General features: G+C 46.1%; 1 protein-coding gene across 1 annotated transcript; it reads right to left on the reverse strand.

Annotated features, from left to right (window-relative positions):
* Positions 1-2554: 2554 nt before the first annotated feature.
* ogfod3 (2-oxoglutarate and iron dependent oxygenase domain containing 3) lies at positions 2555-25383 on the reverse strand. The gene is made up of 9 exons (XM_086196566.1): positions 25200-25383; positions 24045-24271; positions 22325-22400; positions 22196-22238; positions 20239-20303; positions 19564-19620; positions 18431-18584; positions 13088-13211; positions 2555-3454 (listed from the first exon to the last, which is right to left on the reverse strand). The coding sequence occupies exons 1-9, from the start codon at positions 25265-25267 to the stop codon at positions 3318-3320; spliced, it is 951 nt and encodes a 316-aa protein (XP_086052692.1). The 5' UTR covers positions 25268-25383; the 3' UTR covers positions 2555-3317.
* Positions 25384-25441: the final 58 nt, after the last annotated feature.

Genomic DNA, 25441 nt, shown 5'->3' on the forward strand with positions numbered 1-25441 from the left:
GTGGTTACCGTCCGGAACAAGGAAACACTGACACTTCATCGACCAGACGAAGCCATGGGTGTGAAAATGCTGGTGGACTCGTGAGCACACCTGAGGGTTCAGACAGGTGAAGAGTTTTGCAGCTGCAGCTGATTTAAGCGAAGCTGCTTTTCCCACCGAGTCAGATAAACGAAAAGGTTGCTGAGCTGATTAATGTGGTCTGAAGGAGGTCATTCTTCTTTTTATCTAACCTTTGCTTTTTTCCCGCCATGTTAAATTTTGTATGATTTAACCTTTTTCAGACTGCGAACGATTATTTTAATGAGAGCATCTGAGAATTGCAGGGAAAACTTTTCTGGCTGCTTTTTTGAAGGAGACATTGAACATCGAGGTTAGGAGCCTCAGAGTGAATGTTCGAACTCACTCACAGATGGAGGCACAGCCAGAGTTTAAAAAAAAAAAAAGTTAAGGTACAAGAAAAGAACAGTTTTGTATTTCTTTGCACTTTTTTTTTTTAAAGACTTCTCTGAAAGTCACATTTGTGACATCAAAAGAGCAATATCGTTTTTTGGGTTTTTTTTTTTAAAGACGGTAGTGCAATAGGTCTGAGCGGACGTATGCTAACATTTCCTATCCGCAGCCATTCATTGTGCTAAGCTAACTAGCGTGGGTGTCAGCTCCCCACTGCAGCACAGGAGAGAAGGAGATGACGTGGCGTGACAGCACGCAGGCTAAGAGTGAGGGACACATGCGCGGGACGTTCATCTGCAGGCCGCGACCTTTGAACGATGACAAAGCTCAGTTATTCAGGTCGCAGCTGAGAACGACTGAGCCCACGCACAAATGCTTCCCGTGGTGTTTTGGTGAATTTTAGAGGGGTTGTTGAGGGTTTGCTTTACAACAACGTTCAGCTGATGAATGCAACGGGAACTTAAGCAGCTTCATCCTCTCTCAGCCGTCATTCTTCATGATCTTTACATAACATGTAAAATTCTGGTTGTATCTCTGCACGTTAAAACGCAGACAGGATACAGAAATTCTACCTGTCACCCACTTTAACAGTCCATTACACCTGTGAACTGCAGCTGCTCGCCAAATTAAAAGTCTCCTCACTCCTCTCCATGTTACACATTAGCTGTTAATGGCTCCGCTAACAGAGGAAACTTTCCTCCCTGAAGCCCACTGACCAAACCACTTAGCTTAGCATCAAATGAATGGTTCGGAGTACTTCCTGTTTCCCTCGTGAGAGCAACTGGCCTGTAACGTTGAAACAAAGACGAGGTGGACGTCAGAAGACCAAACCCTCCAAAGAAGGGACTCATGAGAGGAGACGGGACTTCTTCTCATGCTTCTAACCCCCGCCGTCAGCGAAAATACAACTTGAGGGCATTTTAGGGCCTTAAATCGAGAACATGTAAAAGACTGTAAGAATCCACTGAGGCGACAGACACGTCTGAGCGTTTCATAAAAATGGAGATTAGTGGAGTGAAGCCTGGTGTTTAATATTAACATTCCTAATCCATCTCATTCTACACCCCTAAATCATCATCATCATCATCATCATCATCATCTCTCTGCTTTCTTCAGATACTCTTGTTCTTCAAATTTATGACGCCTTTTTTTCTTGATGTTAACAAAATAGTAGTTTGGATCAAAACTAAACAAACACTTCCCTCTACATGCAGCTGCTGTGTCACCCGTGTCTTTGCTCCTGATGACTACGAGGTGAAGTGGTGGGGTGAAACTGCAGACTTTTTTGAGCCGATGCAAAAGCACTGCGGGGATTTTCCGTCACTTAAATTGTGCTTCGTCAGTTTTAAAGCGATACGTCACCCAAAATCTGAATCAGCAGGTCAGCGGTCGTTCACCGTCTCCGCGAGCGTTTCACTTGGTCTGTTTGGGTTTCAGTCGAAGTGTTTGTTGTGCTTCCCCTGCATGCATTGTCCCGCCGCGTGCTCAGGAACCCACAATGTGCTGGAGCTTGTAAACAGACATTATTGCTGCTGTGGTTAGCCGGTCTCCATTAGCTTCAGGCGAGATGTGTGGGTCTGCCCCTTAGCATGGATCTGCTACAATAACAAAACCTGCTAATCTGACTCTAAAAAGAATCCGTTTCCCCAAAAAGGTGGCGCGTTCCTAACATGTCTTCGACACGCCTCAATAATCGCACTCAGGCGATGTGACCTCGTTCAGGAACATGGCAACTTTGTGGGGAAACGTTTTTCGAGTCAGTAAGTAGATCGAGACCCCTGCTTGTTAGCTTAGCTGCAGTGAGCGCGAGCAGGCGAACGGCGCCTCATCAAACATCTTCATCCAAGTGTGAAGTTCCACGAGCTTCCGCTCGATTCTGTGACCCTTAGGACAGTCCGACTGCTTCATGATGCATCATCCAGTGGAGGGGGAGAGGCAAACCGTCCGCTCAGCGTTTTTTCTCCATTATTAGCAAGAAAGTACTCCAAATGTACCAGAGAACAGGACAGAAATGGTTTCAGGTTAAATTCGGGAAGTAAACTCAGATGTAATGTGGGTTCCTGAACTTGGACACATGATCCCAATTCATTTACTGCACTGATCGATAGCCATCTATACAAGAACATTAATTAATCCACCTTTGTACATTTAATCCGACACAGACTCCAGAATCTATACAGAAGAACTATTCCGGGCAGCTGGGTGAAAAGAAGAAAACACAGTGTGATGAATTTCTGCATAATCAAGTAGATGAAAGAGGAGAAACATCAACAACTGCTTTCAAGTCGTCAGTATTTAATTTCAAAGCGTCTTCGGCAGCCATATTGAAGCAAACACTTGTGGATAAGGAGAGGGTTCTTCTCAGAAGAAAACACCTCCTGGGTCACGGCTGCGTTTACAGAGCCTGTACCAGAGGGGATTTGGGGATCGACTCGGTTGTAAACCAGATTTATATCTCCCCCTAAAGCGATTGACGTCCTAAAATAATTAAAACAAAAACACAGGCAGAAAACATACAAGCCCCCTTGAGCCATTTGAAACAGTTTCAGCTGAGAATCAATGTGCTGGAGAAGGCCCTGGATTAGCGGGAGCTGTGGAACCTCCGGGGGAACCAGACATGTCTCACGATTAGAGTGGTGCAATGTTAAAAAAAGAGACTGCTGTAGATAAAAAGATGAAGCTTGGCCACAAGTAAGGAAAGACCTCTCCTCAGTGAAGGGCGGCTGGTCAATATCTGGCCATCAGAGAAGATAGAGTTACGGTAAGTGAACCAGAGCTCACGTCTCCCCTCCGTCTTCTCTCCTCCTGCCTCCTCCAGGGCCTGACCGAGCCAGTGTTCAGCACCGTCACCATCACCCATTGGTGCCTCAGGGCAGAGCCGGGTCAGAGATGGCTTGTGCTGGGTCGCACGTGAAGGACACGGTGATGGCGTATCGTGTTCCCCATGTCACCTTCTCCACGCGGTGGAGGTTCTCCGAACCGGAAGAGAAGAAAGACACCCGTCCTTGGCAAGGAGGAAATGAAGACAGAATTTCAGGGAACAGGACAGAAATGTGGAGCACTTTTATTAGCCTTCTTTCAAAGGTTATAGAATTAAGAATGGACACAAAGAAATCTGCTACCAACATATATGAAGTTGGATAATTAGCATACTGCAGCTTATGTGTTTAAAGTGATTCTTTATTCAAAAAGTGCAGTGAAAAATAATAAAAGTCTTGAGCTTACAAAGACATTTTTCCCCTCCTGCATCACTCCTTTGTGACTCCAGAAGTCAGAAAGAGCCAGCCACATATATTTAGCTTGATGCTAACTGAGACCGACAGCTAACAACAGCTCAACTGTCCGAAAGTGTCTGTTTACCAGCCCCAGCTCATCGGCCAGTGGGCTCCACGTCATCTTCGTCCAGCCACGTGATCAGTAATCCAGAAACACTTTTGAATAAAACAATCAAGAAAATCTCTCCTTGGGTTGAATCAGCACTGAGCACGACGGGCAGCTGTCAGCTGAAGCGATTCCTCCGCGCTGGTTCACAGTAGCACAGAGCTGGAAGTGTTCCAGCTGTCAAATCGGAGTGTTTGTGGATTCCTGATCATACGATGGACGATGCGCTCGAGGGTTTGTCAACAGATGTTTCTAGACTCAGTCTCCATTTGCTTCAGGCTAAATCTACATCTGTGGCTGGCTCTTCCTGCATTTTGGGGTCACAAAGAAGTGACGCAGGAGCTCAAGAAACCTATTTGTTAGTGCGCAAAAGGAAAAATACCCTTTCTGGGCGAAGTAATACTTCAACTCCAGATAACAGATACATGGAAACGTGTGTTGGTGCTACTTCCTGATAGATGACGCTTTGAAGCCTCAGATGCTGCTCAAAAAAATGTTCAACCGTGGAAAAATCTGAACAAAATGTTTAAGATGGCGTATTTCTGAACTCTGGTCTGGAGTAGATTCCCTCACTATGCTAAGCTACGCGCAGCACGCCCTGAGTGCAGCTACACCATCAATTACTCTAATATTCAGGAGATTTATCTCATTTTCAGCCGCCAGCTTAGCCCGTTCCCCCTTCCTCATGCCTTTCCTGTGGCCGTTTGTTAGGACCTGACAGTATGACACGAAATATTTGCTGCAATATCTTAAAACTTTCACGCCGATGAAAATGTCAGGTAGTGACAAAGGCATCGTTATAAATATTCTCTCAGGAAAGTTCAGGGTAAACCTGAAAAGACAACAGGGAGAGTTTCAGAGCGATTTCAAATTCTAGTTTTTAACGCAACCTTTTCTTTTTCAATGTAGGATCGGAAGTTGGGCTGGAAGATCAGAATTTCACCGCATTTTTCTGATTTTCTCTTCAACTGTGGGACAATAACGTCTCCTTGGCAACCACAGCCACAGCACATCACCATATCATTTTCACATTTGAAAACTTTGCCAAACGCCGATGCTGACACCATTCACAGGTCAGCTATCGGAAGGACGGCGCCGATCCACATCACCATGCTGCTCAAATAAATTGATACATTTGAATTGAAAACATTTGGTTTTTTTCTTATTTTAACAAGAAGTGTTGCTAAAAAAAAAAAAAAAAAAAAATGCTGAAAAGCATCTAGTTTTCAAGGTTACCAAGGTGAAACCTTAGCCAACACTTGGGCCTCCAACATCTCCGATTCTTGACGCTACGCAGCACTAGGGGGTCAGCGTTACCGGGGCAACGTTCAGCGACCGCAGCCCTGATACAACAGCAAAGCTGTAGATGTTTAGGCTGGAGAAACGGGACGAATCAAGAGGAGCGTCGCACAACCCCGGGGAACGACCCGTGTGATTGTTACGATTCTGTCCAGTTTGCAGGTCACTTTTGGAAAGTTTTCAGAGCTGCATGATTCAATTGTTTCTCACCCAAACCAGAAGTGGTTGTCTAATCCACCCCCAGTGAATCTCACACCCTCTGGGGTGCAAACCTGCAGCACTCCTTTCACTACTGGGATTAAATCACACAGATGGAACTTAAAGCACCATTAAATTATGTATCCATATTCACATCAGCGGATGGCGAACAGACCGCGGACAGCATGAGTCCTCCTGGCAGCACTGGACTCTCGCCCAATAAAAACAGAGGGATTCACTTCACGAGGGTGTGAACTCGTGAGGCGAAGGCTTGAAGGTAAAGCCCAGCTGATACATGAGTCAGCCGATATAGCGGCCGTTATCAGGGGCCCATCGCTGATTTATCATAGTTATTTATGGTATGTATTTTATATTTATCGTATCAGTTCTCATGTTCTCCAATATTATAAATCTTTTACAGTTCATCAAATGCAGAAAACACAGCCAATAGGATGATTTGTAATGTAGTAGCACCAGCAGAGAGCGCTCCGGCACCTCCGGCATGTTTATTTCACAAGTCTACTTCAGTCTTTATTCCAACCACTAAAGAACAGTTGACTGCGACACGGTACGCTTGAGGAACCGTGATGACTGAGAACCTTCGCCAACATGTCGTCATTCGAGTGCTCACGTATGACAGCGTTCACTGTTAGTTATTTGTTCGAGGAATGAGCCTTCAGAGTGGTGTCCGTTCACCGCGTGTGCACAGTGAACACTGGAGGGGTCTGTTTTCAGTCCCTGTTTCAGTTGCACGCATGGTTCATCAGTGATTTTTCTTCTGTTCTAAAGCCCAGGTCCAGTCCAGCTTTGTCCTGCCCCTGTGTGGTTGTTTCAGGGCAGTTTCTCTTCAGAGACACAGTGAGAGCTTTGCTTTGCTGAGGCCACTAATGAGCTGTTGCTGCTGACCACCTTCGTCCTCTCTAAACACAGCCTGCAATGCTTAATTAGCTTGCTCCTACGAGTCGGAGAGTTATACCTTTAAAACACCGCGGACATTTGTAACAAAGCTTTTAGTTTTTGAGGTCGTCTCCTTTTGTGAATATAAATTAAAAACTGGAATCTCTGTCCTCGGATGTGTTTGCTCCGTGTTCCCTCGAGGGGCGACTGATGAATTTTGTGTGCCAGGTCCTCCTCAAAGTCCCTTTGCAGGCACAAAATAAGTCCCCAGAATGTAAATCAGATCATTTCAGGGCGGAACTAGCTGGAAGGTTGAAGCGTTATCGTGTGTGTATGTGGGAGAGGTAAACCCTCACTGGAGGGGCATCAGCTCAGGACGCCAGGGATCGACCTTTGCAGTTAAACAATGCAATTTGCACTGAAAGCCCAAAGAATGGGAACACAAAGAAGAAGATTTGATGCAGGAATGGAGAGGCTGTGAGCAGCGAGATAAAGCACCCGGTTTTTGTCAATGAAAAGGAGGGCGATCTCAAACGCTCCGATCATCCACACAGATTAAGATAGCCGCACAATGAAATCTTCTTGGAAAATAATCCCTCGCACTTTGTCAATACAAAAGTTCCGTTAGCTGGTTGGTCCAGTCAGCAGGGCAGATTAGTGACACCACAACGCAGACATATTCTTGGAGGAAGTCAAGCCGAGCGGAACCCGCACCAGTGCTGTTTGGGAGGTGCTCGCATCCATCCGCTGAAGGGGGGGGAACTTTCGCTGAGCTCATCGCAAATCTCAGCGAAAGCTGTGGCTTTAGGAGCAGTGACATCACAACAAGCGTGAGTCTGTCAGGGTCCAGGATGCCAACTATTTGCAAAAGTAGATTATAACCTTCATAACTATGATTTATTGGTGTACAATCCCCTAAATCTTGACCCCAGCTCATTTATTTTGTGATACTCAAAGGTTCTTCTAATAACCCAGGCTCCACCTTCACTAAGCAAACCCCAGCTAGGAGCCTGTGTTACTTCCTCCATTCAGAATCTCTTCTCACATCTACAAGCAGCAACTTTTCATACCAGCTGATCCCGCTGAAACCGGCCAGTTGTCATGGCGACCGCAACAGACATCCACAGGCACTATGCTGGTATGCCGAAGAGGAGCAGAGTGCTTTCGCCCTCTCCTCGCCGTGGCTCGAGCCAGCAAAGCAACGTGGCGGCCAGCAACGTGGCGGCTGGCGAAGGCTAAAGTTGGAGGTCTGAGCGGGTCAAACGTAACCAACATCTTCCACCATGTTGCTACAATCATGTTTACTATCATTCTGCTTGTTTCACCTCCAAGATCATCCCGCCTTCCAACATTCTGGTATCATTTGTCCCTGGAAAAATTATTCAGTATTTCATTTAACTTTTTTTCTCTCCATCTAATCCCCTCAAAAAAAGGAACAATCTAAAGTGAATGATTGGGAAGCTGATTTCTCCGAACGACAACATCTGAATGTAACCTGTCACAGTGATGCCAAACGTAAGACGTCCAACTGCTGCCTCACCATTATTTCATGCATCTGCAGATTTGAAGTCACCTCAGTGCGTTTTTAAAAAGTTTCTATAGAGAATAAACTCTTTCTGACACTGGAAATTAAATAATCTTCTTGAGCCAAAGAGAAGAGAAAACGTGGCTCCCCTGAGCCACAGCGATGATTCCATTGACCAAGGATGTTTTAATAAACTCTGCCTCTTATCACGCGGCAGAGGGGAACGCTCCAACATCTCCTTGCAGCAAAAGTCTGGAGGAGGAGTCTAGAAACTCTTGATTCCTGTTATTTAGTTTTCAAACACCGGGTCGTTCCCTCTATGTGCGTCTGCAGCAGGAGCCGGATGGGAAGGTTTCATATGAGTGAGTCTGTTTGAAGCACTCCAATTATACCGACTGGCAATCAAGGGCAAAATACCTCTACAAATACAAAGGTTAAAGATCCGATGGCGTCTAATCGGGGAGGGGTGTGTGTTCTGTCCTGCTGCGCGCTGACGTAGTGTCTGACCTGTCAGTACTTAATGAAATCGCTCCGTTTCTGAGCTGCACATTCATCTCTAAAGGTACAGATCAAAACAACAATCGAGTCACTGAAGGGATTTCTGTTCGATGACTTCGCTGATAGGGTGGTGATGCGATGCGTGTTCACCAACACGGCGCATCGCCAAGCACGTGAAGTTCCCACTGATTCTGTGTGACGCCATTCAGCCCCATCACGACACAACAGCGTGAATCTTCACCTCCTGCTTGTACTTCATTTGCGACAGACAACTTCTGTGCATTGATTCGTATCAACGAGGAAAAGGCTTGTTGTACAGTGTGGTTTTAGTCGAAAATGAGACCATCTGCATTTAGATTGGTTCCCTACGATCAGACCTTTCACCGCGAGATTCTGCCTGCCGCCGCCGGGTCAAAATGGAAGAACGATTTACAGCAGGTGCAGAATGTCTGCAGAAGAAGAGGTCAGAAGGGACGAGTCGGAGCTCGTCCTGACGTCTTTAGGTTCTGAAAATTTTCTGGAATGGGAGGAGCAAGATGGCTGCACCCAGACCATGTTTGCCTGCTGGAAAGTTCACATATTTTCTGGGGCGACAACGAGATGAAACTGAAGAGTTCAACTCAGAGAGAAACAAAACAGGGACACTTAGGACAGAAAGGCCCTGTCGAGGTTTGTGGTGCCTCATGTTGTTGATGACAGTCTCTGTTTTTACGGATCTATTCCTGCAGCTGGTGGTGAGATATCATGGAACAACAATCGCTGCCAACGACGACTATAAAGTGATAATTAATGGCTCATTAATGAGGAACAAACGGGACTTCTATGACTGTCAGACAGTGTGAATGGCGGAGGGAGCCTGCAGTTACTAACGCAGGTCCTTCAGCCTCTAATTTGAACAACTAATTCGTCAACTGTCAGAAATCAGCACGTCAGGTCGAGCCTCCACTCTGACTTGGCTTCTCCTTTTCTTTTTTAAATAAAAAACAGCCACACATGACTGATCGCACCCAATGAGTTCTTTCACTCCGGAGACGCAGCTGAGATGAATGTGCAGCGAACACAAGGCGCTAAATGGTGCGTGACTCATCTGATGCCAATATCAAGGTTTGCTGTCGGAACAAAATACCCATAAACACTGTCGGCGCAGGCACAAGGTGCACAGCGTTACTCCCACAGCCTCAATTAGCCGAGCATGAATCACTTGGGCTGTGTGGGGTCCCTGGGGAGGCGGGGTGAGGTGCTCGAAATACAATCTACGAGCTTAAGAATCGCATGTTGGAGAGACTGCTGATGTAAACAGCTGAAGCACTCTGGATGGAACCAAACTTGGGAGGATTTAGAACTCTGGAGCTGGCGGATGAGCGTGCAGGTCTCCTCCAGCGTGCACCAGACTACGGAGCAGCCCCGGCCCACAGGCAGCTACTGGTCTCTGACAGGATGTGGCTTCTTTACTAATGTCTAAATCTGGCATACAAGACACTCCGACTTTTATTCACAAAGACCATGTTTTGCATGGCGATTTAGGCCGATAGCTGAATTGGTCAAAACCAGGATCACGCCAGGATCTGCGTCCCTTCAGTTCTGCGTTGTTGTCAACTGGAATGTTTCAGTTCTCTCAAAGACGCTTCATTTCTCATCCGAGAGGCTTCTGCAGTTCCAGTCTCTGCTGGGGCGGTGCAAGCTTTCACAACTCTGCGTGGGTGTGACCCTCTGCAGAGTCAGTAGGTCACACGTGAGCTCTAGGTGTCAGAGTTGCTGAGGTCACGAGAGTCATTGGCTAAGCCGGTACCTGCCTGGGTCGTTAGGGCCGGGGGGTCCAAGCAGGACTTGCGCTCCTTTTCCCTCCTGGATGTTTTAATAGAGGCTCATCACACCCTACAAGGTCTATTCATGTATGGTCCCAGAGACGGCAGGGACACCTCAGGTCATCGCTCTCATGTGACCTCATGGAGAGTGACACGGCACAACAAGTTCCTGGTTTAATGCTTTGCAGTGAGAAAAAAACTACAGCAGACGGCCAAATAAGTCTGGAGGCGAAAATCTTTGGGGAGACACCTGGGTTCTTCAGTTGGAACTGGGCTGAGTTTTGAGAGCTGCTTGGCGACACTGTCACAGGCTATCCAGGTTCTGCTGCAAAGCACTGATGCGGTAAACGTCCCGGTTCATGTGAACACATCAGGGTGCAGCTCAGGAGGCTCCAGGCTGGGCGCTGAGCTCCTCTCGCCATCGGATCATCTAACAGACGTCATTTCTGATCTGTAATGTGCGTTCAGCGTTATTATCATATAACAAGATGAAGTGATAATGAGATACTTTATCAGTTATTATTAGAAATCAGGCCTGTTGTGTGCCGTGAATCCATCCAGACATCTGGACTGCCCAGGAGGTTCTCCGATTCCCCTCTGGTGGCCTGAACTGGCGGTTTACCCATCAGGGCTCCTCTGACTGGCAGACAGCACCTTCGAGTGTACAGCTGTACCTTCCATCCCCTGACAAACGCCTCACGAATCTCCTCCATTCACCCTCGCTGCTGTCTTTCTCCTTCCACTACAGGGGACGCCTTCACATTCAGCAAATCCATCAGTTATCCCTCTCTTTTCTTGTCCTCCCCACTTTCTCTTGCTCCACCTCTGTTCCCCAGGTGACCACCGTCATTCAGTTCTTCACAGCCATGTTCAAACGGTCTTCCTGGAGTTATAAGTGAACTGTATTCTCCACTGTCACCTCAAAGAGCCACAATTATCTCTGAACTCATCACCCGTCCATATCAGACTCTCATTGAGTCGGAGACTGTCCTTCACCTGCCCAGCCTGCTGACGACGAAGACGAGCTGAATGTGTGTTTTAAATGATTTGGGCTATTTGATGTATTATGCATGGCTTTGTGCTGCGTCTCCTCAGCGCATCGCTCTAAATAAAAATCTCAGGGAGGCTGGATGGTGTTCTTTGACAGGTCTGTATAGTCAAATATGCTCACACTCATCTGGGACTTTGACATCAATCACAAAGGCTTTAGAGAGACGGCGCTAGTCCCTCCCGCTCCTCCTCATCACCCGGCAGGTTTCATTAGGCTCGGGTTCGGCGTGACAGCGTTCTCCCTGTCGTGTGGAGGTTAGTCTCAGTTCAGTGATGCAAGATGGCTACAGCGCTCACACACCAGTCACTGCTCCTCATATTACCATACGTCCTTCAGTCAACGTCCCTCACCAGTGGCAGGAAGAAGTGTGAGAGAGAGTGTGTGTGTGTGTGTGTGTGTGTGTGTGTGTGTGTGCGTGTGTGTGTGTGTGTGTGTGTGAGCATAGGAGAGGGAAGAGAAGGATGTGGAGAGCTTTTCTAAATGGCTGGTGATTAAAAAAAAAAGCAGTTGGATTAGAGGGCAGGAGATGATGGAGAATGCGGTGAGATAAAGAGAAGAGTGGGAGAGGAAACAGTGAATAAAAGGGACAAGGTGAAGACAGCAGAGCTGTCAGATATGAGAGGGGACGGAGGGAGGGGCCTCAGGGGGCGTTGCCTGTGGTGAACAGATCCACTGTGCTCGCATTCATTCGGGTGGAACACCGTTTACAGAGCAAGGCTGGGACTTTACAGCAAACCAGACTCAAACATTTTCTGGGACATTTGCTCAGTGAACAAACGTTTCAAATAGTTAAATCGCTATGAAAATTGAATTTACTCCATCATGGCACATCTGCCTGCAGAGGGGAAGTCGCATATCTCGCAACACCTTCAGTCAGACGTGTAAGTGTTGACAAATAGAACTCAATACTTGCTTCAACTGTTCAGCAAAAGAGGCGGATCTGCCTGGATCGGGCGTCCAGGCTCACACTGTCGTTCACACCGATTGTAAGCTAACGTCTGGTTTCTTTGACTGGTACGGCACAGTTCACGCCCCTGGAGGAAGCGGGCTTCAGCACGGTACCGTGACACAGGACACGGATGGCACCCGGGGTGTGTTTCATCAGGGCAACCTTTTCCCTACACCGCTCTTTACCAGCCCGCACCATTCAAAACGCAGACATCTAAATATCTATTTTGGAATAACTGGGGAATTCCAGAGGTGCAAATAACCTGTGACTCACCTGCATCAAGACAAACCTTCACTTTGAGAAAATTAAGTTTAAAAGTCACAGACCAATTCCAGTAATGTCTCAAAGAAGTTGGCCAACGGTTTTTTTTTTTCTTAACTTGATCACTCTGGAACTTCCTTTCATTTTTTCCCCTTCTTTTATTGTTTTTTTTTTTTTTTTTCCCCACAAGCCTGGCGGAGACCTGATCTGTTTTTGATGCGTCACGTTTGCCTCTGAAGTCCCATGGTACTCCAGGAAATTGCATCTGAAACCCCATCCCTGCCCCTGATTACTCTGCCATATGTTTTTCAGACAAGCACCTTGCAAATATCCTCTTTCACACAGCATTAACCTTACTGTCTTTATATACTATAAATATACACACAAATGTTACCAAATCACTTCACTTCCACTACGATTAAGGTGCTATGTCTAAGTCTCTGGGTGATTTTTAGTTTAATCCGTTCCACTTCAACTATATGGCAGCCGATTACCCACTTAGAGAGGATTTACGCCCACTTTGCTCCACGTTTGTGAGCTCCAACCACCCCCAGATTCCCTCATGTAGCTGAGAACAGCAAGTAGAATTCTGAGCCTGATAATGAAATCCTTCAGCGATCTTACATCGCTTACTTTAAGTGGAAGTTAATAAGCTTAAATAGACAAAGCCAGGAGGTTAACAGGTGTTACGGCTGATAGTGTCTTCTTAGAATATGACAGGACAAGCACTTGAAACTGAGGCTCGTCTCCACGTGTGGCTGCCTGGTAGTTACCTGCCCGAGGTTCTACTGTCCGGTTGCCGTTTTGATCCATAAAGACAAATCTTCCTCCGGTGAAGTCGGAGCCGTAGTCGGACAGGTACAGGAGGGAGGTGTAGTCGAAAGAACCATAGGTCACCTGAGGGAAAGCAAGAGAAGAGGAGCATCTGAACCTCTGCTGCCCACATTCAGAACTTCAGACTGCCCTACGAAAAGGACTAGTTATTCTCCCCTCCTTTTCCTCAAAACGTTTTATCTTGAAAACTCTCATCCCCACATCCAGAAGCCCCAAAATGGCTTTTAAATGCGGCATCATTTCAAAAGGCGCGTCCCTGAGGATTTCACTCTTGGTAGAGATTTGGAGCTTTGACCACACAAGACAGGCAAAGCCAGCAGACAGTTGTTACTGCAACGGTGGAAATGCCGTTCATGATGGCTGCAGGCGACGGAAGGGATCGTTCAATCATTGGGCCAATTGACCTGAATGCTTCAACTTCCCTGTTATTAACTGATGTGTGTTTTGTTAGTGTGTCAATCAGCTTCATGCTAATGGCTTTAAGAAAAACAAACAGAAAAAACAAGTAGGACGACGACTCCAGTCGAATCAATCGATCAGTGAATCAATCTTTGTTCAAAAGGCGCTGTTCTAACATGTCAAAGTAAAATCCACAGTGAGAAACAAAACATGAGATTTAAGAAAAAAAAATAGGACATTGAGACCAACGCACCTCTAAACATGAAAAAATATGGCGTTTATTATTATTATTAATACGATTTTTTTAAATCTGCATCGACACTGCAAAAGGTAAAAATATGAAATGTGCAGTTAGCATTTTTTTTCCAAAGAGTTAAAAAAAAGAAAAGAAAAGCTCAGGTTGTAGATAAATAGCTGGAGATAATTCATAATTTATGACTTATGAACAATCTAAGCAGACGGGGTCACTTGTGACCCGGGAGGACAGTAAGTGCACGGACGAGATGAAGACAACAGAGGTACAATCATGATGTCAGGAGGGACTCGCAGATATCGATCGCTGTTTACATTAGTCAGGAGTACAAATGCATTAGAAAGACAGACAAATGTGTGTGTGTGTGCGTGTGTGTGTGTGTGCGTGCTTTTTTGGGAGAGCAATTCTTTCTCACCCCCCCCAAAAAAATTAATACAACAGGTAATGTTTTACAGTAACTGGGATCAACACATCCATATGTTAATTACATCCATGTTCTCCCTCCTCTCCTGTTCAGGGTGGTGGGGGTGGAGCCTATCCCAGCAGCCTTCCCCCTGGACAGGTCACCAGTCCATGGCAGGGCCAACACATAGAGACAGACAACCATTGGCTCTCCCAGCCACGCCTACGGTCAATTTAGAGTCTGGATTAACCTGGTCCCTCTTGATGTCTTTGGACTGTGGAGGAAGCTGGAGTACCAGAGAGAACCCAGCAGGAACAGGGAGAACATGGAGACTCACCCAGAAAGACCCCGTGCTGCAGCCGGGGCTCCACCCACAACCTTCTTGCTGGGGGGCCACAGTGCTGACCACTGCTCCACCATGGTGCCCTCATATGCTAACTCAGTGTTTCCCAACCAGGGGTACGCGTACCCCTAGGGGTACGTGAGCACATTGCAGGGGGTGCGTGGAAAAATTAAGAATTTATTTCCACGATAATAAAAAATATTCTTAGTCATTTCATAAGTCTGTCAATAAAATGGTACGTGTTCGCTATGACTTGTTTCCCTGGGGAGACAATAACCTGTGGCACAGCCATACCAAAATCAAACAGCGGGAACCTGTTTACCTGCAGGTTAACATGGATAAATGGCTGAAACGTCCAGTTGCTGTGGATCCAGGAGGGGGAAAAGAGACCGCCGACAAACGCAAGAAAGATTCCCAACCTAAACCAAGGCAGTGTAGTGAAAACTATATTTTATAGGGATTCACTTCGACGTCTGCGGACCACCACAGCCTCAGTGTTACTTTTGAGGTGAAGTCCTGGCAAATAACTCCATGAATAATAACAATATAATAATAATATATTCGTATTAATAATACAGTATTAATAACACAAACGTTTACTATAATATTGTTTCTTATATTTATAATTCTTATTGCCTTGAAGGAAACATAATTTTATGTTTAATTGGAGTTAAATAAGAAGATAATGCCTGAATATTAACTGTTCAGTTTAAGAAGATGAAATAAAATGACTTGCGTTGAATATTCAGTTGTGTTATGTTCTACTTTTGGAGAATCATGAACACGTATGAGTGAAGGGGTACTCATGGTATGACAAAAAGGCTCAAGGGGTACACAAGACAAAAAAAGGTTGGGAACCACTGTGCTAACTGATCAGTCTAATTCTTATACAACAGCCTTCAGGTATCTAAGTGAAAGAAGACAAACTGTTGTACTGACCCTTCAATCTGAGGCGCAGATTTATTATTGGATAGTTTTTTACGTGGTGTTTGATTTTTCTTGAGGAAAACAGAATGATTATTTGACTGAATCAGTAAACTAGTAGATAGATGGAGCCATCATCAACGTAAGTGTTTCCACATGTGCTTTCCTGCTTCGACCAGACTCCCGTGAAAAAGGTCCCTGGCTTGGCTTCCCTGTCGCTGCACCGTCTCAGCCACGGAAACTGAACCACAGACGTTATGGGCTGTGACTGAATAGTGTCAGACCTTCCTCTTGGACGGAGTGGTGTTTGGGTTTTTCTTCTCTGGTGACATCACCAGCTGTGAAGAATGATTCAATAGGAGACTGTTTTTATTTGACAAAGAAATCAACAGCACCTGTGCAACTATTCATGCAACTAAATTAATTGTAGCCTCAAGACGGGGCCTGTGTCCTTAACTTGTAGCTAAATTCATTCATGCTTTGGGCTGTTTGTGCTGCAGATGCACTAAAAAGAGAAGCTTAGATCCCTGTGAGCTCAAACACGGAGCGCGTAGCCTAATGAGACATGGAAGAGTGAGCTGACAGGGAACCCACAAGTCTTGTGCTGAGATCCAACTGCTCAAGCTGAGAGGCCTCTCTTGATCACGCCACACAGTGCGCTGCAGAAAATTTGAAGAATGTCTGAAACAACTTCAAACGAGCAGGTTCAGAGCACAAACCGAGTTCTGCAGTTTCAATATCGCCAATAAATGTCAATACTCACAAATGATTCCAGAATCACCTGGAAGACAGCGGCACTACCTCGCAGAAATATCTTACTCACTGCCTCTCTGATGTTAGAGAAGAAACACGCTTCTGGAATGATTCAGGGTCAGTGGTTCTGACCATGGATTCTACAGGTCCGTCTTTAAAAAGGTTGGACCCCCATTTCTACCGGCTCGACAGAAGCTTTTTTTTTGTTTTGTCTCCATTATCACCAGATCAGCAAGCTGGTGCTCATTACATTCAGAGAGAAGAGGGAGCGAGAGACAAGCGAAGATCAGGGCTGAAAATCCTGCTTTCACCTTTCATTCCGTTCCATAACGTATCAAGTTTATCCCTGTTGGGAACCTGATAAAACACACGTCCAGTGCTGTCAAACTGCTAACAGCTACATGATCGATGGGAGGAAAATTCACCAGCAAAGACGTCAGAGGCCATTTGCATTTAAATGAGTGTTGGCTTAGCAAATTAGCCCCAACATGGCGGCAGAGACAGATGGTGACACTGCTGACAGCCAGCAGGAGGAGAGGAGTTCACACCACGGCTGTGTGAGACGGGAGCGAACACAAAGGGCGAAGAGACTGCAAATAAAATGCGTTCCAGGAAGAAACAAGAGTAAATATGGAATGTTTGTCTCCCTCTCGCCCCTTTTTCCGTCGTCTCGCTTGACAAGAGAGGAGGACAGATAAATACGGACAGATGCTTCCAGACAGTTAGGAGCCAAGAACTTACAAGACCAAAGCTATGGCTTCATATTCTTGGCAAACCTGCCTTCATCACATTTTAATTCTTTTAAAATGGAGGTGCAATATACTCCTAATCCGGAAACTTCCGATCAATCATGGAGTTCCCCATCATCCATAATCTGCCATTTTCACTTTCACCCGCTGTCGTCCACAAAAACGAACAAGTGTCAAAAGTTTTTACTACCAAGTCAAAGCACCGTGTTTCCTTGCATCGTTCCTGATAATCTTGGAGATTAAGATCATTCTGTCAGTTCTGGGGAAGTCCGAAAACGGTTCAACAAATCCCTAACGGAGTTTGTCAGCCCAAAAGGTCCAGACAGACATTTACGCACACGTGTATGTGTACACATACACATATATTTAAATGTGTATATACATATATATTAAATGTATATATACACACACACATATGTTAAATGTATATACTGTATATACACATATATATTAAATATATATTACACACACACACACTTTTTCTTACCAAATAAAATACACCGCATGTTCATCTCCCCATCACAATGAACCAAGTGAAGTTTAAAGCTGCACCGGATAAATATTCATCAAGAATGAACAATGTGCGACGTGAGGGAGAGCAGAGAAGAGGACAAAGTCACCGGCAGGAGGCTGCCTCCAAGGTGGAAGGGATGTATCTAAGAGTTCAGGAACTTCTTGTTTCAGCTGCTAAAGAGTGGGAGCCCCAACCAAGATTAATGGAAGAAGTGTGTCTTCATCGGCACGTTCGGTTGCTTGACTCCGCTAAATCAGACTCGCTTCTCTATCACTCACAAACTGTGCAGAATTCAATTCATCAACCTCAGAATTAAAGCTCCAAATCAACACCCAAATGTGCAGTAAAACTTGCAGAGGGAGAGATGAGGTCAGGTTGTCATATGAAGGATGAAAAAGAGCGAGGAAAGACGTAGGAAGGATTAAATGTGTGTCTACTCCCACACATTTGCACACCTGGCCTGTGGCTGGAAGAAGAATGTGTGTTTGTCAGATTGTTGGTTCCAGAAAGTAAAGAAATACATAAAAAGTTTTGGATGCAGGGATTTAATTCCTATAGCAGTTCTGGGTCTGTGCCCCAGTCTACTCCACATCATTGCACCTGGAAAAAGCATTGTAATCAGACACCAGAAACACCTCAACCCGGACTCCTTTCACTGCACATGGCTCCACACCAACTCCTGCAAAGCTCCTCACGCCAGGTCTGAGCTGAGCGAGCCGTGACTGATCGTCTTGGTGGCTGAATCGATTCTGGTCAGAAGTCAAAAAGTCCTCGACCAAGTTTGAACGGCCTGGTACACCGAATTCAGTTCATCATATCAAATATAATAGAATATTGCTGGTCAGGATTGGCTGGATCTTTTGCTCTGAATACCAAATTCCTGCATCCCCACTGGCAGTCATTTGAGGTGAGTATCAGGTGCACGACATCAACCGATCCCATACCTTGTCTACATGCGGGTGCCAGTACTCGTCATGTTGGGTCTTGGCCATCGTACTGTTGATTCTGGAGAAGAAGGTGGGCTTGGTGAGGTACATCAGATTTGGGTCCAAACCAAACGTCTCCGCAATAACTGCTTGGATTCGCTCACGCACGTCTCTAAATGCAGAAAACACACGCAGCACCGTCAGAGCAGAACTCGCCAAGAGGATGTCTCCGCTCGCACTTTGCCATGACAACAATATCAATTCTATACCGTCTCATTTCAGTGCTCGTACTTATTCGGTTTTATTTTGATAATCAAAGTGATAAACAACTGACGGCTAATTTCAGTTGTAAAAATTAATTTCCTTAAATGCCATGGACATATTTTTACCATTGCTTCCATGACTTTTCCCAACCCTACGTTCTTAAAATCATCTGCTCACTTCTGAAAATAACAGAAATCAACGTCAAATTTACCAGTGTGCATTTAGCTCAGATTAATGCTAAGCTACGTGATTTGACACAACATTTCTCAAGGTAAATCAGGATTGCACCATAGCAATCATTTCGGACATATTGCTACTGGCACATTGAGAGTTTTTACTGGCTTTTAAAGCATCAAGCTGCTGACATCCAGGTTTGTAACACTCGCCGACACAAAATGCCGTGAAAATTCCAGCCGGCGATTAAAAGTTCATCCGTGTCCACGAGGCAATGTCCTCATTCATTAAGATCAGATCGGTCAGATGACGCTGTTCACAAGGCAGCGTCTTATTCAGAATTTTGTCACAGTAGCTGGTGACTCGTTTGTGAGTGGCGAGCTGGCGAGCAGAGCCGAGCCAGAGAACGGTCACTGCAACTGTGTCATCTCGTCGAGACTCTTTGGTTTTAAGCGGCCTGGAGAGTTGAGGGTTTGGTGCCCAACCCCAATGACGGTATTAGGATGAACTAAGAGGTGTGTCGCAAAAATCTATGTCGACTTTGTGGACTAACACCATCGTTACATCGTATTGATCCTCTTGAAAAAGAAACCAAAGGTTTCCCATCCTTGTTCATAAGGAAGCATCATTTGTGTGGGTTTTTCCAACAGAATCTCTTGTTTTGGGTATAAAATACATGCACGGCTGGTTTTCAATTAAGGTTCCCTTGTCACCTGTAAAGCTGGAAATCCTCAGGAGTGAACACGTCCCTGATCTGATCACCGAAATACCTGGAGCCACATCGCCGCCCCCGCCGCCGCAAACAGACAAATCCAGACGCAGCCAATCAGGGACACGTGACATGAGAAACAGACACAAAGAGGGACAGGAGACGGGATGTGTTAGGTTTGCAGCACAGTGAGCCACCACCCAGACGGGTGTGCCACCCATCCTCTCCAACATAAGAGATAATCAACGCCTGACTGGCTCATATGAGGGAGGGTGAGGGGTGGAAACCAGCGAGCGGAACTATTGTCATCACTTCTTGATTAAAATCTGCCAGATGGTCCTTGAGGATCTCGTGTGTCCAGAGGGACTACAGGGAGAGAGACGAGAGACATTAATGAAGATGTGGACATGGGAGGTGGGAGACAGAATGAGAGGTGCAAAAAAATGATGCCAAAAGAAGGGGGGGGGGGGGCTGGCAGTGATGAATGAGGGTTGCATGGGTCAGTGAACCTGCAGGTGACGGCTCACCCGGACCAGCATCAGCAAGATTGATGATTCAGTCAGTTTTTGCTGACTGTATTTCTGCAAATGTTACATAATATAGCAGATGTCATTTCAGCGGGCGCTCACGTGAATGAGCGTCGGACACAGGTAGGAAGAAACGAGGTGGAATGTCACACCTGTAGATGTTCACAAACTGCTTCCCCATGGACAGAGCTCCAGAGTGCAGGTCCAGGATGGAGGCCTGCGGAGGCCAGAACAAGAACGAGTCAGTGGGACAAATAAGTCCAAAGCTCTGCGTCACTCTGTCCTTCACGTGTTATTGCTTGTCAACTCCAATGGGACACTCTCGCTTCACAAGCCAGGAAATAGGCCATTTTCTCCAAGGTCCCCGTTCTGCCCCCCCCCCCCCCCCCCCGTCCTTACACATAAGCATGTTAACACACAGTAAACAGCTCCATCAATGACTGAGAGGCAGGCCTGCTGTGGACGGAGAGCAGGGGGTAGGACATGCCAGGGACAGCCAGATGTCTCCAGCTCATCATTTCACCTGCCAGAGCAGCTCATCAAGCCAGCTCTGGGCTGGTTGAACCCACCTGCCCTCTAGTGTCAGGACAGCTCCACTGCAGTGAGATCAGACAAGGAACATTTGGGGTTTTCTGAACTGGTACTGGTGGGAACAGTGTTTCAATAAGGGAGTTCATTTTTAACTTGAAGTAAACAATATGTTTTTCTTTAATACTCTTAAAACGTAATAACATGTTATATATAAACCTTATTCCACTGTGCCACAGAGCAAGAACATCCATCCATCTTTTTTCCATTTCCTCTCTTTCTCCCCAGGTGTTCACTGCCAATTGTCCTGTTTCCAAGTGGTGGGGGGGGGGGACAGTGATCCAAGCAAAAACCCTCGACCACAGGTGACTGCTGGAATCTACATCGACTAATAAACCGAGAGTTTCACTCAGCCTTAGCTCATGCTGTGGAAGTTAGCATAGCGCTCTCTTACGATAAGGGTGTGCATCCACCAACTGTCAGGACTGATTTGTGATTGGGGAACACAAAGCACTGACCGGCAGAGGTCTCATGAACATTCCAAAATCAAACTCCAAGTACTGTGGTTTTCACCGGGAGATTTGGTTCAATTTAGAGGAAAGCTTATGCCACAAAAGTGTCTTGAGATCAGAGGGGTGTTTCTCCCCTCCTCTATTAACGTCTTTGTGACTCCAGAATGCAGGAAGAGCCAGCTACATATATTTGGCTTGAAGCTAAAGGCAATTTACAGCCAACAACTGCAAAACTGTCAACACAAACATCTGTTTATAAAGTCTTGAACGCACCATCCGGAATGATCCATGTCCCCTTTATGCAGCTATGTGCTCTTTAGTGTTATTTTGGCACGGCCGTGAACACGCGTCAGTTTGTTTTCAGCTCAAATCAACGCCATGGATAACTGAGCAAACAGCTGGATAGAGAAGCACGAGGAACAAGTGGAGGAGACCCAAATGGAAGTTTTTGGATAAGTCTGCAGTTGTTTTGTATTTGCCATTAGCTGAAAACTAAATATATGAGGCTGGCTCTTCCTGCGTTCTGGAATCCCAAAGAAGTGACGCAGGAGTGGAGGAACAGTTTCATGATTTCAGGACACCGAGTCATGAGAACTGGAAAGTCAAAATGTCCTTTTTGGGTGAAGTAGACTCACACCAGGATGCACCCAAGAGACAAGAACCGCTGCACGCAGGCAACGTGCGGAACGTGTTTCTACCTGTACGCCAATGCCGCTTTCTCTGAGCTCCCACGCTTCTGTTTTTGTTGCGTTCTACAAAAATTACTTCATAGCGCCAGACAGAATAAAACTACATTCAAAAACACCGCAGGACCAAGTTTGATTTTCTTTTTCTGTTTTGTTTTTTTGAATGATTTCATAGAAGCGAAATGGGAACAGAGTGGACTGAGCTCAGACTTGAGTGGATTTCTGTGCTAAATCAAATCATGTTCTGTCCTCTCATAAGATTTAAATGCCAGAAAGAGATAACAAATGCATGAATTAAGCAAGGAGAAAAATCACTCCCTAAAACAAGTCATACAAATACAGCGGACATGACATCCTCTATTTTTATATGATGATATACTCACTCCTCCCTCAGACCCGGCCAGCGCCAGTCCCCTCTCAGCCAGCCTGTGTGAGGGTGTCACAAACAGACAGTATTAAAAGTGATTCACCTGAAATAGGAAAAATACACCGTTCTCTGTGACAGGATTCACCTCCTCAGGACCTGCGCCTCCTCCCCCGTCACCACACTGTCTGTGACTGCTCGCCCGCATTTCTGAGGAGTGCATCCTGGGACACAAGCAGAAGAGACGAGGTGAAAAGCAGTAATACAGCATCTTCACACGATCATGTGGCTTCACGCCTCTAAGGCACAGAGAAACTGCAAGGTAAGCAGTTTACAAGAGTGCTGCCCATTAGCCCCCCCCCCCCCCCCCCCCCACTTCCCGACATTATAATTCATTGGTCCAAACTCAAACGTTGTACTGTGTTTTCCTGGTGGAGAGGCACGGCATGAATGCCTCGCAGGCTACACGTTTAACAAGATAAAACTACAAATTCCTTTTCAACGGCAGATTTGACAGGTTTCTCCTGTCGTGTTATTTTGGAAGTGTCAAATAGCACAAATGCAGCTTCAGAGAACCAAGAGTGATGTTTCCCCCACACTTTTCAAACACTTTGACCTGACGGTCCGAGCCAAAATCGAAAGACTGTGGAACAAACTTCTTGTGGCTGTGCCGGAGAGTCGAGCCGTTGTTCCATGTGACTTGCACATGGTGCGGCTTTAACTACGCTCCTGTGAACGTCTCCCTGTTAGCCTGCTGCACTGCTGGTTCAGTCCGTGCGGTTAAGTCATTATTTGTGACACCCAGACGGTAAAAGTTTGCAGAGCAAAATGCGCGATATGAAAAAATAGCAGTGCACAACTGCAGTGTAAGGCCTGCAGCATGCTGACATTCATGTGTCGGGATGCGCACTGGCAGGACAAAATTGCCAATTGCTCCAAACAAGCCAAGTAAAAATTGTGTAATTTTTTTACTGTCTAATATCCTCAATGCAGTGTGAGGGAGTCTTAAATGACATCCAGCCAGTACAAAGGTGTTAAAGATCTTTGTGTTGGTCTCAAAGGGTTCATCACATATAGAGCTCACCTGGACTGCTGGCTCCACTTTATGTTCGGAGTGATTACGTCCTCTAGCCACTGTGAGCCATCACTGAGGTCTGCTGAACAAGGCCTTCTGGCCATTCCCAAACCTTGGCTCTGAACCAAAGGTTACCGTGCCTTTGAAATTATGACCCACACCCGTTGGAACCCTCTTTCTCAGTTCTAAAAGCCGATAAGTCAGTGGAACGCTTTAAGAAGCTGTTAAAAACTCACCTGTTTCATTCATGTGTACCCGCTCTCTTATCAGCCTTCAAAACTACATTTTATTTTCAGGACCATTCAAGGAGACTTTGCAACAACTGTACTCTCATGTTAAGTCCAGCACACTGGTGTCTGTTAGCAGGTTCTCTCACTGTTCCGAGGAGACGATGTGAAAGAAATACAGTCAATAGTGCCGCCTTGTTCTCTGCTCACTGTTAATTGGTGTGGGTCTCTGAGTGGGGGGGGGGGGGGCGGGTGCGCGACTTGTGTCAGTTAAACAATTCTGTCTGCATTTGCATCCATGACTCGGCATGTTTCTTGGTTGCAGTTTCAATGAATGTTGCAGGACGAACACTAGCAGCGCTGGTGATGTAATAATCTGACCGCCTGTGTTGTAGAGCCATCTAGTGGATTCATTCAGTCCAGCTTCAATAATCAGGAGGACAGCAGAGGCATACACTTACAATGTGACACTGATTTAAGAGAGTCTTGGAACCACCTGTTTAGTGTCTTTCCACCGGGCCGAGACGAGCAACCTCAACAGTGCAGCTCCAAGACAAAAGCCTCACCTGGATGGCGTTTGTGGTTCTCGTAGTCCTCGGAGCACGGTACAGTGTAGAGTCTGGGCTGAGGGGAGATCAGCTCCCGCTGGCTGACCAGGGTTTCTGTGATGTCACTGTCCAGAGAAGCCAGGTAGAACCACGCCGCCACCCCGCACCCAGACACGGCGAGCAACAACAACACCAGCAGGCCTCTGGTGCTCCTCCATGCAGACCCCTGCCGCAGCGCATTACCCCTACAGAGACAGAGAAGGTCCGGTGATCGACTGTAACCGACAGCTGCTGCAAGGACGTCCGCTGCACTCGTTCAAACTAAAAACAGATGCAGGAAGCACCTGTTTGATTGGTAATTCTCAAGCATTCTGTTCATCAAATCAGGGGCCTCTGCACTTGACACCAGGACAGATTTTTCCTTTGTTCAACTAATTCAGGAACACACAAATGATGCTTTGATTGAAAAGTATCCACAAACTAGTGGTTGGGGGGGGGGGGGGAACTGCACATCGACGTGGGACAGCCATCTTTGGAGAAGTCAATCACTTTGATTAACATTGCAAATGATCCACCAAAGGTTAAAGACAAAGCAGATACATTACGGTGACATGCCTGGGAAAAGTTTTGCTAAAATTTAATGTTGAATAATAAAATGTTATGATAACAACTGAAACGACTCACTAAAAAGTAGCGAAATAGTTGAAGTACTTCGTGAAATATTGTGACCAAAAACAGCAAAGAGTAATGGTTGGACAGATAAAATCGTTGGCTAAATGTTGCTTAAAGGCTGATTGAAACATTGAGTCTTATATGGCTGAAAAACCCCAAAACAGAAACACATTGAAGGCATGCAACGCAACATCCGTTTTATGATTCATCCATTGACTTTTAAAGATAATTGATTGGTTATTGACCCTCAAAGTCTACAGGAGATGAGGGCCGGTGGAACGACGGTCAGCTGGACGCTACACCCGCGCCACGCATCCGGCGCTGGAAAGTGTTTCACACTCCGAAAACTCCATAAACGTCTCATCTCATTGGAGCTGTTTGACATTAGTGTCCAACACAAAGCAGGACAGTAGAACCCGAGTGGGACACACACCCTCTATCATCCCCCCCCCCCCCCACACACACACACACACACACACTAATACCGTTATAATGGCTCACCTTTTGATTTTCTTTTCTATCTCTGTGGCATTCGAACCCTTCGTGTTTCTCAGTCGTACTGGCGCCATTTCCTATCACCCCCTGCGACGTAGCATTTAAATACCTGCTCTGCTTGCTAACCATATTATACACCCCGCCACCAGCACCTGAAACTCTCCACTTCCTGGTCGCTGAGTAGCCACAAACCTGATTGGCTAACCTGAAGAGAAAGCAGCGTTTTCATTGGCCCACGTCCGGGTCCA

The sequence above is a fragment of the Aulostomus chinensis genome, chromosome 23 (genome assembly GCF_037954235.1).
Source record: "Aulostomus chinensis isolate RoL2024-O1b breed Wild chromosome 23, RoL_Achi_v1.0, whole genome shotgun sequence".
Lineage (NCBI taxonomy): Eukaryota > Metazoa > Chordata > Actinopteri > Syngnathiformes > Aulostomidae > Aulostomus > Aulostomus chinensis.